General features: G+C 31.2%; 1 protein-coding gene across 3 annotated transcripts; it reads right to left on the reverse strand.

The window, feature by feature from the left end:
* Nucleotides 1–701: 701 nt before the first annotated feature.
* LOC119605023 (beta-galactosidase) lies at nt 702–18,078 on the reverse strand. 3 transcript variants are annotated; one of them, XM_037957969.1, is made up of 7 exons: nt 17,794–18,008; nt 16,382–16,542; nt 7,592–7,830; nt 7,315–7,465; nt 7,177–7,240; nt 3,954–4,371; nt 702–1,866 (listed from the first exon to the last, which is right to left on the reverse strand). In XM_037957969.1, exons 3-7 carry the CDS (start codon nt 7,828–7,830, stop codon nt 825–827), a joined length of 1,914 nt encoding a protein of 637 aa, XP_037813897.1. In that variant the 5' UTR covers nt 16,382–16,542; nt 17,794–18,008; the 3' UTR covers nt 702–824. The 3 variants fall into 3 exon arrangements, with proteins under 3 accessions (XP_037813897.1, XP_037813891.1, XP_037813904.1); XM_037957963.1 differs by lacking the exon at nt 16,382–16,542 and having other exon boundaries at nt 17,794–18,078; XM_037957976.1 differs by lacking the exons at nt 16,382–16,542; nt 17,794–18,008 and adding an exon at nt 15,551–15,569.
* Nucleotides 18,079–18,319: the final 241 nt, after the last annotated feature.

Below are 18,319 nucleotides of genomic sequence, written 5' to 3' on the forward strand. Positions count from 1 at the left end.
ATATATGTATAAGTTAGAGTCCTCAAATTTTATGAGAGCCACTTTAGTAATAATATGAATATTTTAGACAAAAATGTGATTTAAGTACGGAAATTCGTATATCTGAGAAACTATTAGAGCTAGAATCCATAAATTTAGCAAGATCAACTTTGACATCCATGAGAACATTAGTGTAATAAATTGGCATATAAGCATTAGGGGGCGTGACACCCCATATATGAATAAAATACAAAATTTCGTATATCTGGGAAACTATTAAAAATAGAATCATCAAATTTGCAAGAACAACTAGACACCTATGTGAACTACAACAGGTAGGAATCTAAACTGTTGTACAAGTAGCTTTATCATCAATATGAACATTTGGTTTAAGAATAAGTCGACTAGAAATACTGGGCGTGGCTCCTTGCATATGAATTATGTATATAATATATAACAACTAGAAAAAATTGTATATGGGAATATGGTTATAAAGTGTAATTATAAAGAAAAAAGTTAGTAATTGAAAATTCTTCAATTACAAGTAATTGAAAAGTTCCTCAATTACAAATAATCGTCATTTCAATTACAACTAATTGTGATTGGTAACCTTTCAATAACAATTATTTCAAATGCAATTGTAATTGAAAATATAGTCATTACCCCCATGCCTGATCTGTAGGTACACAAATCCTCAGATCCCCTTCAAAGAACTATACATACATACATATAAATTGATTTTTTATTAAAACTAAATATAAAATAGAAAACCTAAAACTTTTAACATTAATTATAATTATAAAATTAATATTCTTAAATAAAAATAAACTTAACTAAAAATAAATTCAATATTTCTTTGAGCTGCCGAAATTTGGTTCATCAGTAAATGTTATCTCACTCGACGAGGAGGCACGTTGATATTCGATAAGTACAATATTATTAACACCAACCTTAAGTACTTCTGCCGGCACATATAAGGTTATTTGCGGACCAACCACTGGCCAATAGCGACCTAAATTTTCGCCATTTACAAACAGTAAACCTTTGCTCCAGCCCGTGGTGTCCACATAAGTGTCGTACGGTTTTAAATCTCTAATTTGGAAAGAACCATAAAAAATAGTGGGACCATTTTGTAACATATTAACTGAATCAATTTCATTTAGTTTAGAGCCCTGCTTTTCGATTAATGCCTCAATATCTTCATATGATTCTAAGGGGTATTTGGTCATGTTCCAATTTTTCAAAATCTTATTATCGAACATAACATCCGAAGTAATGCCTTTGAAATCAATGATGGGACCATAATTAATGCGTCCCTGATTTTCCACAAACAATTGCAACTTTTTACCAGCACTTATGGAAATGGGTAAATCGTAGACGGGAATTTCACGCGATAAAATACCCACAAATTCATCATCCACATAAACGTAGGCACGATCATGTAAACCGGGCACATGCAAAATGGCTGGATCATGTTTGGTGGCTGGCAAGTAGGTTTCATAAAGTACTAGTCCCGAATATTGATTGAGAGCCTCAAATGTTTTGGGCTTATCGGCTGTTACTATGCCGGTTGATAAACGTTTACGAGCTTCTGCCGAGAGTAAGGTACAACATTGTTGCAGTTTAATGGTGCCATACTTCTTTTTAGGTAGTGGTTCGGGAACGGGTACTTTCGGTAGAGGTAAATAGCGTGCTATAACATCTCTTAAGGCAAAATATTTTGTTGTGGGATCCCCGGCTTCAGTCATGGGAGCATCGTAGTCATAGGAAGTGATATCCGGTTGATAACGTCCAGGGCCCATATCATTGGCACCTGCAGTAAAGCCGAAATTGGTACCGCCATAATACATGTAGAAGTTTACACTGGCTCCATCGTCTAACATGTCACTGTAAATGAAGAAAGTCAAACCGAATTATTAAAGGGTATTTTAAAATTTCAAATATCCGATTTTAAAGTTAACAAGTAAGAGTGTTATATTCGGCTGTGCCGAATCTCATATACCCACCATCAAACCGTATGCCGTAAAAGGAATGCTCCCCTATAAACATCAGCGTGATATTTGGAATATGGCTTAAGTCAATTATGGCCCGAGCTCTTTTGAACTAACAAAATATTAATTTAAAAAAAAAAACTAATATTTTATTTCAATTCTTAAACCGTGAGCGTCAATTATGAACCGATACTCATAAAATTTTGTACATAGATTATGTATAGGACTTGTTTATGCAAAATTTCAGCGCTATACTCGTATTTTAAATAAGGAACACTCGTAGTTATTAACCAAAACTCTTTCCTGAAGGGAACCTTTTATGTATTAGCAACACATTCCGCATGAAATTCGGAGCGAATTTCATAACCGTATTTCATAACTCATATTTTTAAGCCAGTAATGATCGTTTAAGTAATTTTCTGAAGGGAACCTTATATGGGCGGTAGGGTAAATTATGGACCGATCTTCCCTAAATTTGGTGGAGAGATTTTGGCACGCATTAAACTTATGTGCGTCAATTTTCGTCACATTCATATTTTTAAGCCAGTAATGAGCATTGTAGTTATTTGCAGAGGGGGACCTTATATGGGGGAAGGGTCATTTATGGGCCGATCCAAAAAAATTGGTACAGTGGTTTTGGCTCGTAAGAAACTTACGTGTGTAGCATTTCATCGCTTTACTCGTATTTTTAAGACAGTAATAGCGTTTAAGCTAATTCCTGAAGTGGACCCAAGAGGGGGAGTAGGGCCAGTTATGGACCTATCCACATAAAAGTTATTAAACAGATTTTGGCTCGCGAGGAACTTAATTGTGTAAATTTTATTGCTATATTCATATTTTTTAGCCAGTAATGAGCGTTAAAGTCATTTTCAGAAGGGGACCTTATATGGGGGATAGGGTCATTTATGGGCCGATTTAAAAAAAAAATCGTAGAACGATTTCGGTTCGTAAGAAACTTACTTATACCGAATTTCATCGCTATACTAGCATTTTGGGACCAGTAATGAGTGTTAAAGTAATTTTCTAAAGGGGACCTTATATGGGGGGTAGGGTTAATTATGGACCGATCTTCAAAAAATTTGGTAGAAAAATTTTGGTTCACATGAAACTTATTTATGTCGAATTTCATCGCTATACTTGCATTTTAGGGCCAGTAATGAGTGTTAAAGTCATTTGCAGGAGGGGACCTTATATGGGGGGTAGGGTCATTTATGGGCCGATCCTAAAAAAAATTGGTTAAAAGGTTTTGGTTCGTAAGAAACTTACTTATACTGAATTTCATCGCTATACTCGAATTTTTAGGCTAGTAATGAGTGTTAAAGTCATTTTCTAAAGGGGACCTTATATAGGGGGTAGGGTCATTTATGGGCCGATCCTAAAAAAAATTGGTAGAGAGATTTTGGTTCGTAAGAAACATACTTATACCGAATTTCATCGCTATACTTGCATTTTGGGATCAGTAATGAGTGTTAAAGTAATTTTCAGAAGGGGACCTTATATGGGGGGTAGGGTCATTTATAGGCCGATCCTCAAAAAATTTGGTAGAATGATTTTGGCTCACATTAAACTTCTTTATGTCGAATTTCATCGCTATACTCCTACTTATAAAACAGTTATGCCCGTTAAAGCAGTTTTTTGGAGGTCCACTTGTATGGGGGCTATCCGAAAAAGTGGACCGATATTGCCCATTTTCAATACCAAACAAACCTTAACAATAGAAAATATTTATGCAAAATTTGAACTGTCTAGCTCCTCTCGTGTGGTCCCTATCGTGATTTCAACAGACAGACGGACGGACAGACGGACATGGCTAGATCGTCTTAGAATTTAATAAGGACCCGGAATATATATACTTTTATGGGTCTATGACTATTATTTCGATGTGTTACAAACGGAATGACAAAATCAATATACCCCCCATCTTTTTTTGATGGTGGGTATAAAAACTAAGAATACACAATTCTTATTTTTGCCTTTACTTACGTTAAAGACTTCTTCAGAGGATTTACAGGAACCTCGGCTATTTTTTCACTCCAATGTGTCAACCAGCCGGGATAATATTCAGCATTTACCAATGGTCCCCTTGGTTGTATACGCCTTAATTTATTCCAATAAGTTGTTACATTACTTGTAGCTCCAAAATCCATTGTCGCTAAAACACCATCAATATGACCACAATACAAAACACTGGGTCCATCGTTGGTAAAAAGAACAGCATTGTCTTTAACATGGGCCAATGTTTCATCACGCAGCCAAGTGCGATATTTTTTATCACAGGCATAAAATGAACCGTATTCATTTTCAACTTGCACCATAATAATGGGACCACCATTTCCGTACAGGTAAGGCGTCATCTTGGCCATTAATTGGGCATACCATAAGCGGACTTCAAATAGGTAATCTGGAATGGGGCATAAAATTGAATTGTACAACTTTATTTAATTTTATTGCAGTTTTGATATTGTGGAGTAAAGAGAAACTAAAGATTTAATTGCTTCAATTAAAATATTTAGTTGTAATTTCATAAATTCTCTTGTTAAAAAGAAAAGAAAACATTTACTATATCATATTTTTCTCTTCACCTAAACAAATTAATAATGAAAATTAGAAACATTCTAAACAAAAGTGCATTGCACTTACAATTGACAGAACACATGGGGGGTGCTGAGTCTTAAAGTGTAATTTTTGTTGTCTGTAAAATGTTTAGTTTAATACACAAATTTGATCATGAACTTGACTTTTTTATTTGGCCTCTTTTTTTATTTAATGAACACACAACCGATTTGTTATGACACGACATATAATCAAACACATAAATTTACATATAAAATTGACCGAGTAAATATGTATATCTAATATTCGCGGAATTGCAATGATCTAATTTAAATTCTATTTTAAACGATATAATGATAGAGATAAATGATATTGTAGTATTTTCAAGTGTAAAATTACATCTCTTAATAATTGTTTGATAAAAGATATATATTTTAAGAGGTATTTCTGAAATTTTTTAAGAACTCGATTTATAAATATTAATTTATGAGTAATATTGAATGAATATATAAATTCTGAACTACTATGGGAGCAAAATAAAACACGAACTTATAAATTGGATTTATGAAGCGGGATTGAAGGAAGATCGCTCTCCATAAGTCTATCCGTGAACACGGATGGCTATATACGAGGATAAAGCGTAGGGAGTGGCATTTTCATTTCAGAATTTGGAATCAGGATTACTTTCAGAATCAGTAATGATTGTGTAGTCCAATTCAGGACGAGATATTCGTCATAAGAACAACAAACTGGCTCTGGCATCAAAGGATATCTGGTAATAAATGGTATCAAAGGATATCCTACTCTTTACCGATAGTCAAGTTGCAATCAAGTCCCTGATAGGTGTATACTTTCACGGCTAGTCCAGGAATGTCGGACTTCCTCAAAAAGTATGGCGAGACATTCAAATATCGCATTCGAATGGGTATGAGGACAATGCAAAAAAAAAACCTGAAATAAAGCCGCAAAATTATAGCTGTCATCAGAGGGCATTGGAAATTTGGTAACCATGTAATGAGACTTGGAATACCGTACAAAGACTACTGTAGAAGCTGTCAAGATGAAGAAGAAGATGAAGCAATTAGCCATCTTCTATGTCACTGTCCAGCATTAGGGGACATTCGCCTACAATATCTGGAACATTGATTTTTGGAGGATACTTCAGAGTTATCTGAAATCAAACTAGAAACAAAACCTAACATCACTGTCCAGTAGCTCCTTAAGTCTAAGGCTCTCTAATATGTATATATCACTCTCTGATCTTTTGACTACTAAACTCTTAAATCTTCACTTATATATAACATCACTGTCCAGTAGCTCCTTAAGTCTAAGGCTCTCTAATATGTATATATCACTCTCTGATCTTTTGACTACTAAACTCTTAAATCTTCACTTATATCATTGCCTCCTACTCTTGTAGGAAATACAATTTCTTTTTTTCCTATTTCTCTTCTAAATTCTACTTATAAAAGAGCCCACGTGTACATCTTTCGCAGCCTAATGAACCAACTATATTCATACATCAAATCTGATGAAATACACCTTGGCCTCTATCAGGCCTGTTTTGCACTCCGTTGCCTGTGTCTCAGGTGGAAATCGCACCACCACCTCCGGTCTATTAGACTAGAATACTAACTACTATTCTTTCGGAGACCACACTAACCAACCCATCCTCGAAAATGTACAATTATAGAGCCTGCTTTGCGCTCCTTTTCATGCAAAATGTTTGTGAGTAAAAATGTTCAGGATCTCAGGAAACTGAGTAAGAACGTAACTCCTAAAAAAATTCAATAAGTGTTCGTGGAGGATACCGTATTAAAATTTTGCTTTACTTCTTTAATTTGAACAAGAAACTCAGTTTCTTGGACTTAATTCCTAAAAAATTCAGTGTTCTTGATGTGATATAGTTTGTTGGGTTCAGAATTGGTGATTTTGACACGGAAGATAAAGATTGCCCAGGCCAATTCAAAAAAATAAGAGTTTAAAGTCCAAAACTTAAAGAGGCATTACTGCATGAACATTTTCGTCAAACTCAACAAGAGTTCTCTCTCTCTCTCTCTCTCTCTCTCTGGTATACGCTTCACTTCGGAATAGAGTTTTCGGAATTAGTTTGATTCGTTCTTGATCTCAAAATACGAATAGTTCTTTTGGAGCGGATATGTTGGCAGAATGATAGGAAAAGGTCATAGCTAACAATGAACTTTTGACCTTTGTACAATTGCTTCAAAATAAAAGCTAAACATTTGGAAAAAAACGCATTTTAAGTTATAAACCCAAAATGTTAGATTTCTTGTTCGATATCGAATGTCATTATGTAAAAAAATAGAATTTAGATGTGTTACAAAGGGTATAATACAATCAATATTCTCTCATCTTTTTTGTTTCGGGGTTTCTCTAAAGTTTATATTAAGATATCTCAAAAATCTATCGAGATGAGCAAATTTAAAGATCTTAAATCTTAGCGTCATGATCGCTAAACTAACATAGCTTTAAAGTGTAGAAAATAACATCCGAGTACAACGATATTTTAAAAGAATTAGTTCACTCTATTAATAAATAGCAGGGAGTGGTTTCAGACCGGATGCAACTATGATTGATATCCCGCTATATGTTTGCATATAAGATCCATAAAACTGAGTATATTACTACTTACTTATATCAGCAGTACGTAATTGTATTCCCGGATATTTTGTCAGAAGCCAATAAGGAAAACCACCCTGAAATTAAAAATAATTTTTATAAATTAAACAATTAATTAGGAAAATAAACAAATAATATTAATAATACTTACAAAATCACGTTCAGCACAAATATATGGACCAGGCCTTAGAATAACTAGTAAATCTTCATCAATAGCATACTTAATAAAACGTTCCAAATTGGCAATACCATCCCAGACATAAACACCCTCTTTGGGATTGTGTAAAGACCATTCCACATAACTTTTAAATCATAAATTAATTCGTTTTTTTAATTAAACAAATTTTAAACAAACTTTATTTTGTATGAAAGATGAATCCACCTAATAATATATGAATGTGTTCTACAGTTATAAATTAACTACTTACGTTGTAACTGCATTCAAACCACCGGCACGCATTGTTCGCAATTTCCGTTGCCAAGTGTCCGGATGAGCGCGGAAATAATGAAATGAACCCGCTATAAAACGGAAAGGTTCACCATCTTTTAGAAATCTATCGTTGGCCCAATCTACTTCGAATGTGCGTTTACTATCGGCAATTTGAAACAATACTAGCTGTAGGCAAACAACGGCACCTAACCAATGGAACACATTCCAGGACATCATCTTTAGTAACAAGTAAAATAAAAAAAAATAAATAATGTTTTATATGTTTAGCTGCTTCTAATAATAAACCAAAACTAAAGAAATAACAATTCAATTTCATATTTTTATAGTAAAAACTACTAGTTGTAGTTATAAAATAAATTACTTGCAAATGTATGATTTGAAAAGAATACGGAAACGGAAATACAGGAAGAGTTTTTCTTTTGTTGCATTATAATATCTAGTAGCATGCATCATGGATTTATTTACTTTTTTTTAACTACAAATCATAGTGTTCGTATCGCACATTTTTCTTTTGTTTAATCAATTTAAATAATTTATTTTTAGTTTCGTTTTCTTTTTTTTTTTCTTCTTCTTTATTTTCTTTTTAATTTGACCTAATGTAGATCAGAGCATATTATTTATGATTATCATTCTTATTGTGTGTTGGTTTTTACAAAGAATTTATCTGATGTCTGTCACTTTTAAATTGTTGCTTAAATGGCACGTCACAACAAGTCACTTTGTGTGCGGACTTACTTTTCTTTTAAAATGTCAAGTTCATGATCAAATTTAAAAGATGTCCAATTAATCTGTTTGTTTATATTATACCAGAAAATATGTATAATATTTACACTGCCGGTAAAATCTACCTAGTGACTGTGGTTTATACCCAAATTCGCGGAAAGTGACAGTTGGTTGGATTTGATTCACGGTGAAGTGATTAATGTTTCTGTTATCGTTCCTAGTTTTTAGGAGGGTAGGTTGTGAAATAAAATATTAGGGATGAGCTGATAATACAGAAATTCAGCGTTCGGGGAGTAGATGGGTGGAATGTGAAGTGGAGAGAAAGTGAAAAAAGTCTTGTCAAATTGTTATGGAGTCCGTGATTCGGTCTGCCAATTTGTCCTTAGGTGCTGTTGCTGACTCAGCAGAGCCATTTCAGTAGTGTGGTTGAGCGGGCTTTAATATGTTATGGAATTCCAGTGGAATGGATCATTAGATGATGGGTATTGCATTTTAAATAATGCGATGTTTCATGACACCAAATGGCTGGTCTGTCACCTACTAACGTGAGAAGCCAGAAGATTGATTATACCTGATGTAGGGGTCGCCCCTTTTATTGGCTTTAGATCGGTGATTGCTTTTTCCTTGTCGGGGTATGCATTAAGATTGTTCTCATTCTGCCTGTCTTTCCGCAACAATGTACAATGTACAAAAATTGAGTGATTTCAATGAGGAACACTCAGGGATGGATGAAAACGACCACCGTGAAATAAGGCCGTTGAGGCAAGTGTTCACGTTAAGCACATTGACATTATTTCTGTAAGAGGGCTTAATATTGAGTTAATTATGGACTAAAACTTGTTTGTGTCGAATTTCTTCGCCATACATGTATTTGTATACTTATAAAAATTACATAAACCAATGATGAAAAATCTTTTTAAATATTTTTCGCTAATTAAGCGCTAATTCCGAAAATGGAAATAAAAAAAAATCAGTCATATCACCCACCAATTTTCCAAGTTTTGATCTTTTAGTCCTCGTTATTGTATACATGTGTCCCAAATATTAAAATATTAAATTCTGTAATTTTACAGAAGTTGCGAATATTGACCGATTTGCCTCTAAACTCTAGGAAGATGGGACTACGTTAGTTAGTTAGTGAAATTCGAACTTTTAAGGGATGAAAATGTGTAACATATGTGATTTTGGTACCTTTTTTGGCCATTTATAACTTTTTAACTAATAAACATAATAAAATTCTTGTAAATATTTTGGACATACATATCTTCCAAAATTATGAGACACCAGTTTCGTAGTTTTTTAAAATGCATTCCTTTTTGTGTTTAAAGGCATTTTTTGTACTTTTTTAGCACATTAAGAAAACTTTTTCGATCTATTGACGTAAATTCGAGTAACTTGTTTGGTACTTTTTGAAAGCACAATTTTTCTGGAACAAATGAATGCAGATGTGAACCGTTTGAATTTTATCTGTAATATATAAATTTAAACACGGAACATTTTGTAAACTTAATCCTCGAAAAGGGGGGAATGGTACTCTTTTTATTAGTACTTCATCCACAAAAATACAATTAATTCCACTTTTGGTACTTTTTCTTTGTTCAAATGATACTTTTTGTATGTTCTATAATATGAATTCAAAACACATGATTATTAAACATACCGGTCATCATTGAATAAGAATGTAATGTTATCTTTTGGATTCTCTACAAGTGGGAACCGGAACAAATGACACACGGTCCTTATTAAATTAGAATTTATTGAGAGACTTTTTCGTTTTTCAGATGGTACCTACTTTTTGAATTATTTACGATGTTGAACATAGAAATATAAGATTTAACATGTAAGGACCTAAGTGAATGATAATCTAATGAAAGGGACTTTTGGTATTTTTTCGTTCATCAAACTATATATTTTGAATTTAATATAATATTGAAAACATAAACTTAAAAATTTTGATTAAATGAGAATCAATAAGAAGTATGTATTTTATATTAATTTTTGTTCAAATAGAACTTTCGAAATTTTCTATAATGTGGAAGCTAAACGAATGAAACTTTTCCTGTGTTATGGACCGTTTCTCATAAAATTTTGTAGAAAGATTTTTGTTATAAAATTTTTATATGTAAAATTGTATTGCTATGGACCAAATTCACAAAATTTTATACAGAGATTTTGGTTCCTATATAAATTTACTATTTTTTCTATTTCATCGCTTATACTCAAACCGTATGTGTGTGAGCTAGATGAAATTGTGGACCGATTAAAAACTATTTGTGGGAAATTGCAGCCGTCTAGAACTTCCCATTCGATCACTATAGTGTTTTTGACCAGACGAAAATGGCTAGATCGTTTTAGAATCTAAAAAGGGTCCAAAACGTATACATTAGGATTTTAACTTTATTTTTGACGGCAAAATACGACAGCACTGCCTTATGACCAACACTGTCCTGATAATAAAACCAAACTGTGCAATTGTATCAATATTTAACTGTTTCATTAAGGTCAAACAAATTTTCCGATTTACACTATACTTAATAGTTACTCAAAACCGATGGATGATACATAAAGAACACTTGTATGTGGTTATATAGAATCTTGGTACAAGTATTTTCGAAAACTTTTCCATACGATATTTTCAAAAATATCAACACAAAGGCATAATAACCGCCCCACTATAGTGGTGTAGGCTGTAACTGTACGGAAATATTTATAAATATTATTTTATTTGTCTAACAGGTCTTAAAAAATAAAGTAAAATAAAATATTTATGTACATATTTCTTAGGAAGTTCATGAGTTTTTTTCATGTTAAGTGTAAATTTAATTCAACAAGGTTTTTCCTATTATCAAAATACATTTCGGTTCAAATACATATACAATACATATCGTTTATTTTAAAAGTAAATTAAATCAGAGTTGGGAGATGCTAATTATATTACTTTAGAATAAAGTGTAATTAAAGTTTTAATGACTGCAATTACTTGCTATTTATTTGAAAAAAAGTTACGAATTGGAAGTAAAATAAATTCATTTAATTTGACTCGATCTCAAATGTGGGAATTTGGCTAGCGTTGTTTGTGGAGTATATTACATAATGTGTATCTAATATAAGAGAAAACATTGGTTTTAGCTTTGACGTTTGTAACCAAAAAACTTTAAAGATGGAAGTACACAACACGCGTTAAGGCTTCTGTCAAAAAAAGTTGAAATAGTGTATTTTCATTTAACAAGTTACACATTGTAGTTTGTAACTCGTCTGCCGCGAAAAGTTTAACAACTTTCATTTTTTGACTCGTCGGCAGCTGATCAGGGTTGTATTTTGTTTTGTGTAGAAACTAAAATTAAAACAAATTCTCCAACAATGGAAGAAAAATATTAAAAAATATACAATAACTTAATATTTGGCCTCCAGTAGGTTAGTGGTTAGTGTTCTAGTCTGGTAGACCGGAGGTGGTGGGTTCGATTCCCACCTGAGGCACTGGTTAAGGAGCGCACATTAGGCCCTATAGAGGCCTAGGTGTATTTCTTCGGATTTGATGTATATACATCCTCCTTTCAAACTAACTAACTAACTAATATTTTGATCTTTAAAACAGTAATAGTCTTAAAAAACATTAAAAGAAAGATCAAAATAACGCATGGTGTGTAACTTGCCGCTTATAAAGCGCGAAAACTCTTAAAAGCGTAAAACGCGTGTTGTGTACTTCCACCTTAATCAAATATTATATGTACCTATAAACATTGTTAATTAAACCAACTTAAAAATTTTAATATGGAAAGGGTTTCTTTTAGTTAGTACAGTATTGACATAAATTAATGATATGTTAGTCTGTTCATTTTATTAAAATATGTTTAGTTTTTATTAATAAAACTTGAAAACAATTAAATTATATTTAAATATTTTAAATTACTTTCGCTTTCAACTATGGACTGGGAATAAAAATATTGAAAACTTTATTTTATGAATTTGTATTATATTATATAGTTTTTTGTCCACTGTCATTTCCGCATGAAAATTAAAACTCATTAAACATATTGAATTTCTAGCGACAAAATATTTTCTCATACATTTAATTAAAATTTTATATTTCTGAGAAATCATTTAATGTTGAAAATGAACATGATATGCACATATTAATACAATAAGGTCAATTTATAGTGATCTGCAGTTTAAAATGTTTTGTGGGTTTATTTATAAAATTATTAAAATCTATGAACAAAAACCAACTCAAACTCAATTCAATATTCAAATCAAAATTTAATCATTAGAATTTTGAAATTCTAATCTAGTCTACATAGTTTTCATTAAAATGACAGATAACAACTATTAAATATAAACCCTCGATATACTGTTTAAATAATGTTTCCTTTAAAAATGTTTCCTTTCTAAGTATTACATGGAAGTTATAATCTACCATTTCCAATTGGATTTCAGAATTGTTCAATTATATTAACAAATTTTTAACATAATGATTATGCGGACCTCACCCCACCTTGTACCTAGTGCTATTGCCGAATCGACTTCTTTCCTTCAGAACAACGTACGCTTAGTCTACACTGACTGGCTTAAAAATTGTTACCGGTTTGGCAATTTTATCCAATGACATCGTAGTCTCCATCAGATATCGCCTGCATTGTTTATCAGGCTGAGATATACGTTCGCGGGACACATCCGTGATCTAAAATTCGACATCTTGCGTCGAATGAATATTGGTTCCAGGGCATTCGGGAAAATTAATATGTCAACAAATGCAAAATTAACGCATAATTCCCTGTCTAGGGTATCTAACACGATTGACGAATGGACGACAAAAAACGGAACTCAGTTAGTCCGCTACTAACACTACTTACAGAATCTATAAAATGCTTTGACCATGCCTTTCAATGAAATACATCTCCTTGATAGGATTTTGTTAAAGTTTCTTAATGGACGTATATACTACATACTTATCAGTTATTGCAAAAGATTTTGGAAGCATGAAAATTATACAAAAAGTATTTAAAATTTCATACAAATTTTAAAAATAAAATTTTACAAGATACTGAATTCGGGGGAAAATAAATTCCACCTACATATGCAACCATAGCGATAAATATTAAATGAATTTGTAACAATATTATTAAAACGAGTTTTAATTATTGTTTAAATAATAACGAATTGTATGTTTAAAAATAAAATTAAAAGAATGTATGTAAATAAGTAAAACACAATGAACTTTATTAAATAATTTCACTTTAAAAATTTAAATATTTTGAACAATTTAAGTCAAAGCGTTCAAAGCCCTTATTGTATTAAATATTAATTTTAAAATAAGTGTCAGACATGACCGACTATATGATATCCAAAACCATTAGAGTGCATTTTGTAAAGGTTCTCTTCTGCCAATTACGGTGTCTACTGAGCTAGCTAGCTAGACTATACACTAGACTATAGTCTATATACTATAGACTAGACTATAGACTAGACTATAGACTAGACTATAGACTAGACTATAGACTAGACTATAGACTAGACTATAGACTAGACTATAGACTAGACTATAGACTAGACTATAGACTAGACTATAGACTAGACTATAGACTAGACTATAGACTAGACTACTAGACTATAGACTAGACTATAGACTAGACTATAGACTAGACTATAGACTAGACTATAGACTAGACTATAGACTAGACTATAGACTAGACTATAGACTAGACTAGACTAGACTATAGTCTATAGACTAGACTATAGACTAGACTATAGACTAGACTATAGACTAGACTATAGACTAGACTATAGACTAGACCATAGACTAGACTATAGACGAGACTATAGACTAGACTATAGACTAGACTATAAACTAGACTATGCACTGAATAACATTATTTACATGGAGACAAGCACGTACATCGTTAAATCAATCTAGAAAGTAATTCTTAAAGGTGAGTGTAGGACCAGTATTTCTGTGTGTTACAAACATCAGCACAAACACATAATACCATCCCCCCCTATGCATAGGGTTTTAGTATATAAATAGTAGCTCTCGAGAATTTTATTTTAAATCTAAACCACCTGGAACTCTGTGGTTAAGGTGATTAATAGAAAGTTTAAGTCATATAAAATCTAATTTATCAAAACATTTGCCAATTTGTTTTGCAAATAAAGAATGTGCGACTAATATAAGTAACTAATTTCTGATATTATCGGACATTTTAAAGATTTTATGAAAATTTACGAGTTTGACATTTTTATAATAATTTATTGAAACAACAACGAATTTTACGATGATTTAATTATTACAAATTTAAAAAACAAACAAAACAAAAATTTGATTTTACGTTAATTAAATTCTTATTTATTATTTTGTTTCAATTTTTGTTTTCTTCCAAATTATATACAAATATTCTTAATTATTTATTCCCTGACCTATTAAATAAAAAAAGAACCAAAAAGTAAATTTAAAAAAGTGTTGTAGTTATTTTATCCAAATTTTATAAATTTACACTCAGTTTTACCGTCACACAGACAGACATTGAAAACGTCACACAACTATTTATAATTTAATTGAGTATTCAGTTAGGGAATTAACGACTACGACCGACTTTCTTTCTTTCTTTCTAGTTAGTGTTCTTGATTGTATTTTTTATTATTTATATTCTTAAATGTTTAAAAACAATTCGTTGGCCATTCATCAATCAAAAAATATCAAATAAATAAATGCAAATGTATGGTAATTAATTTATATTAAAAAATTGTACAATCTTTTTTTGTGGATATGGAAATTGCAAGTAATAGTTCTTTTTATATTCTGTGTTTTCGGAATTCCTGAAATCTTACAGCAGGTAGTTTTTTTTAAACATTTGATTTCTTTCTCATTCTTATACCCACCATCAATATTTGTTCGTTCCGTTTGTAACACAAAAAATATTGGTTGTAGACTCCCAAAAGTTTAACATATTCTGGATCCTCAGAACTCAGCTAGATGCCATTAAAATGGCTTCTTTGGTATTGAAAATGGGTAATATTTCAATGACATCTTCACAGTTTTGAACACTTAAATATTTGAATTTTATTTAAAGCCTTTTTTTACGAATTTAATTTTACAATTGAAAAAAATAATTACTTAAATGTAAAAAGTAGGCCAAGTTTTATTTTGTGCAAAAATTTATGTTATAATAATGAAAATATATAATAACTTAAATTTATTGCATATTTTAGTTAAAATTACCTTTTATGTAATAACGGACCTTAAAGTAATATCAAGATTTTTTAATAGACTATTAGCAATTTCTTTAAGTTCCAGTAGTATTAAAAAAATTAGTGCATAAAAGATAAATTTTATGTTCTTAATTTTAAAATTTCATTTAAGCCACCTTCACACTAGCACACAAGTAATATGATCTGTCAAAATTTTGTGTAGTAGAGAACGCATATGTAATGAAAGTAGTAAATGTAATGAAAGTGCCATACGCACTCTTAAATTTTTGAAGTGCTTCTAAAAAACAAGCAAATCGCATTAGATCAGGGATGTATTTTTATGTAAACACATACAAAAACAGCTGTTTCCATCTTATTCTGTTATTGTATTATACCAATCGTGTAAACACAAAAAATATAAATCAAACGAATTTTATTCTCTTTTGACATACGGATGTAGTTCCATTTTAATGTCCAAACACATACAATACTTTGCGACGAACTGCGATTGACAGCTACGCAACGTAAAAAAAGGGATGGCCAATCATTGCGTTGATAAAGTATGAAAAAAATTAAATATGTTTTAATAATATAAAAAATTCAATATTTGATATAAAATATATTTAATTTAAAAATGCTGTTTTTCACACACGCACAAATCACAATTAAACAGAATAAAAAGGACAAACAATATTTTTGACAGTTTTGTTTTTGTTTTCATTTTCTCTTTCTCTACTCTTTCGTACGCCAAAGTTAACCGCTATCATTTAAACACATACAGTAAACACGAGCTGTTAGTCGCAGTTCGTCGTAAAGTATTGTTTGTGTTTGGACCTTTACTCTTTCATTAGACTTTACTTACGTAAAGTGTGATCGTCTGAAGGGCCCTTTAAGTATACATATGTATGGATGTGTATATCTTTAGAACATGCGGCAAATAGTCCTTTCGATTTTACCTATTAAGGGCTAGGTGAAATTGGGAGCGATATTGATAATTTTTAATACCAAACAAACTGCATCAACCTAAAATATTTGTGCAAAATTTTAACTTTCTAGATCGCTTCGTTTGACCCTGCAGTGTTTTTAAAAGACAGTCAGAAGGACTGTATATATATATATATATATATATATATATATATATATATATATATATATATATATAAAAATAATTCCATTTTCCGAGAGTATGTAAATTTGTTTAAAGTTATGTGAAATTTTAAACTGATTTTTAAAACCTTCTTAGTTATTGGACGAAAGAAAGGACTTCTTCTGAAATAACAGTAATGCCATAGTCATATCTCGATTAGAATCTGCTATTGGCGTTAAAATAACGTAAATTTTTTGATAATGGCTGAAGGAAATTGTTTAGTTATATAGAAAACAATATGTCAGTCAGTAAGATACAAAAATTATAAAGGGAAAAAAATTATTATAAGTGATCTCCCCTTAATGAAGTTTTATTAAAAATTTTTTAACTTCTCGTGTTTTTTTAATTACACAGACCGACAAATTTTTAACCTACATACCATATTGTACTTTTCTATGGGAAGAAGCTGTTCTGAATCCGAATCTGGCCTCAGAATTTCTCCATCACATCCGGGACTCAAGATATCGTATGCTGAAGTTTGAAAAACGCAATTTTTGGACTTTTTGAGACGTTATAACAGCGTCAAGACAACTTTATGCATAAAATTGTGTATGCCATCTGAAAGTCCATTCTGTCAGCTTTAAAGTAAAGACTTAGCATCTGACAGGAGTTTTCAAGCTTTAGGAGAAGATATCGCGAATGACAAAGAAGATATGTCAGATGTTATTTCGAAGTTGAGATGGACATTCAGGTGGAATACAAAATTTTACCAATAAAGTTGTCTTGACGCTGTTATGAAGTCTCAAAAAGGGCCAAAAATTGTGTTTTTTTAATTTTAGAACACGATAACTCAAATCCTTTAGTTAAGTATAACTTGGTCTCTGGGAATCGTCAATTTTGTCGGCCCGTGTTATTTAAAGTCTTAGAAATGTTATTTAAGTTAAATTGGAATTATTCCATCATTTTTATGACACTTTCTTTTTTCATCAAATATAGTAAATGACAAAAAAATGTAATCAATAAATAGTTTTGCTGTATCATCAATCAAAAGATGGGAATTACAATAATATTAAATATTTTTATAATACTATATGTATGTATGTTTGTAAAACTCTAAATTATTTTTAATTTTGAAAAATTTTCAAAATAAGAAGTTTTATTTTACAATTCACTAATATTTTTCGTACTTTAGTTTTGTCTGCAATTTTTTGTTTTTATAATTCTATTGATCGTCGTATCGTATCAAATTACAACAATTCACAACAACTTCATTGAGTATAAAATATTCTTTCTTTTCTTTAAATTCTGTTTCTTTTTTCGTAAAACAACCGTACGATCCCTCAGTTGGATCAAAACTGCTATGTTAAGAATAAAAACATTTTTATTTAACCGGCGCTTTAACAGATAGACGACAACAACAGTGTGGACTTGAAACTGAGCATGATTTTAATTAAACAAACACGTCTTTAATTTCAAAGCATACAAAACTGAAAGACAAATACGACATAGTATATGTATGTATGTATGTATGTATGTATTCATACGTAAATATGTATGCATGCAAGTTAGATTGTATTATGACAGTGCTGTAAAGGAATTAAATGTCCCAGATTACCGTTTTTAACAAAAAATAACATTTTGAACATCTGACTACAGGAATGGCTTAGTATATTTAAGATCTCTGTGAAATATTATAAAAAGAAATTCGATTTG

This window comes from Lucilia sericata, unplaced genomic scaffold (genome assembly GCF_015586225.1).
Source record: "Lucilia sericata isolate MDLA Ls3-8-SP2 unplaced genomic scaffold, ASM1558622v1 Contig000014F_arrow, whole genome shotgun sequence".
Classification (NCBI taxonomy): Eukaryota; Metazoa; Arthropoda; class Insecta; order Diptera; family Calliphoridae; genus Lucilia; species Lucilia sericata.

What these genes read in the sequence shown, in the direction of transcription:
- LOC119605023 (XM_037957963.1), bottom strand. Translation starts at nt 7,830, where the DNA reads ATGATGTCCTGGAATGTGTTCCATTGGTTAGGTGCCGTTGTTTGCCTA. An exon ending in GGTTTGAATGCAGTTACAAC is followed by an intron (nt 7,466 to 7,591) that starts GTAAGTAGTTAA and finishes ATGATTTAAAAG; the next exon opens with TTATGTGGAATGGTCTTTAC. An exon ending in ATTACGTACTGCTGATATAA is followed by an intron (nt 4,372 to 7,176) that starts GTAAGTAGTAAT and finishes GCCCCATTCCAG; the next exon opens with ATTACCTATTTGAAGTCCGC.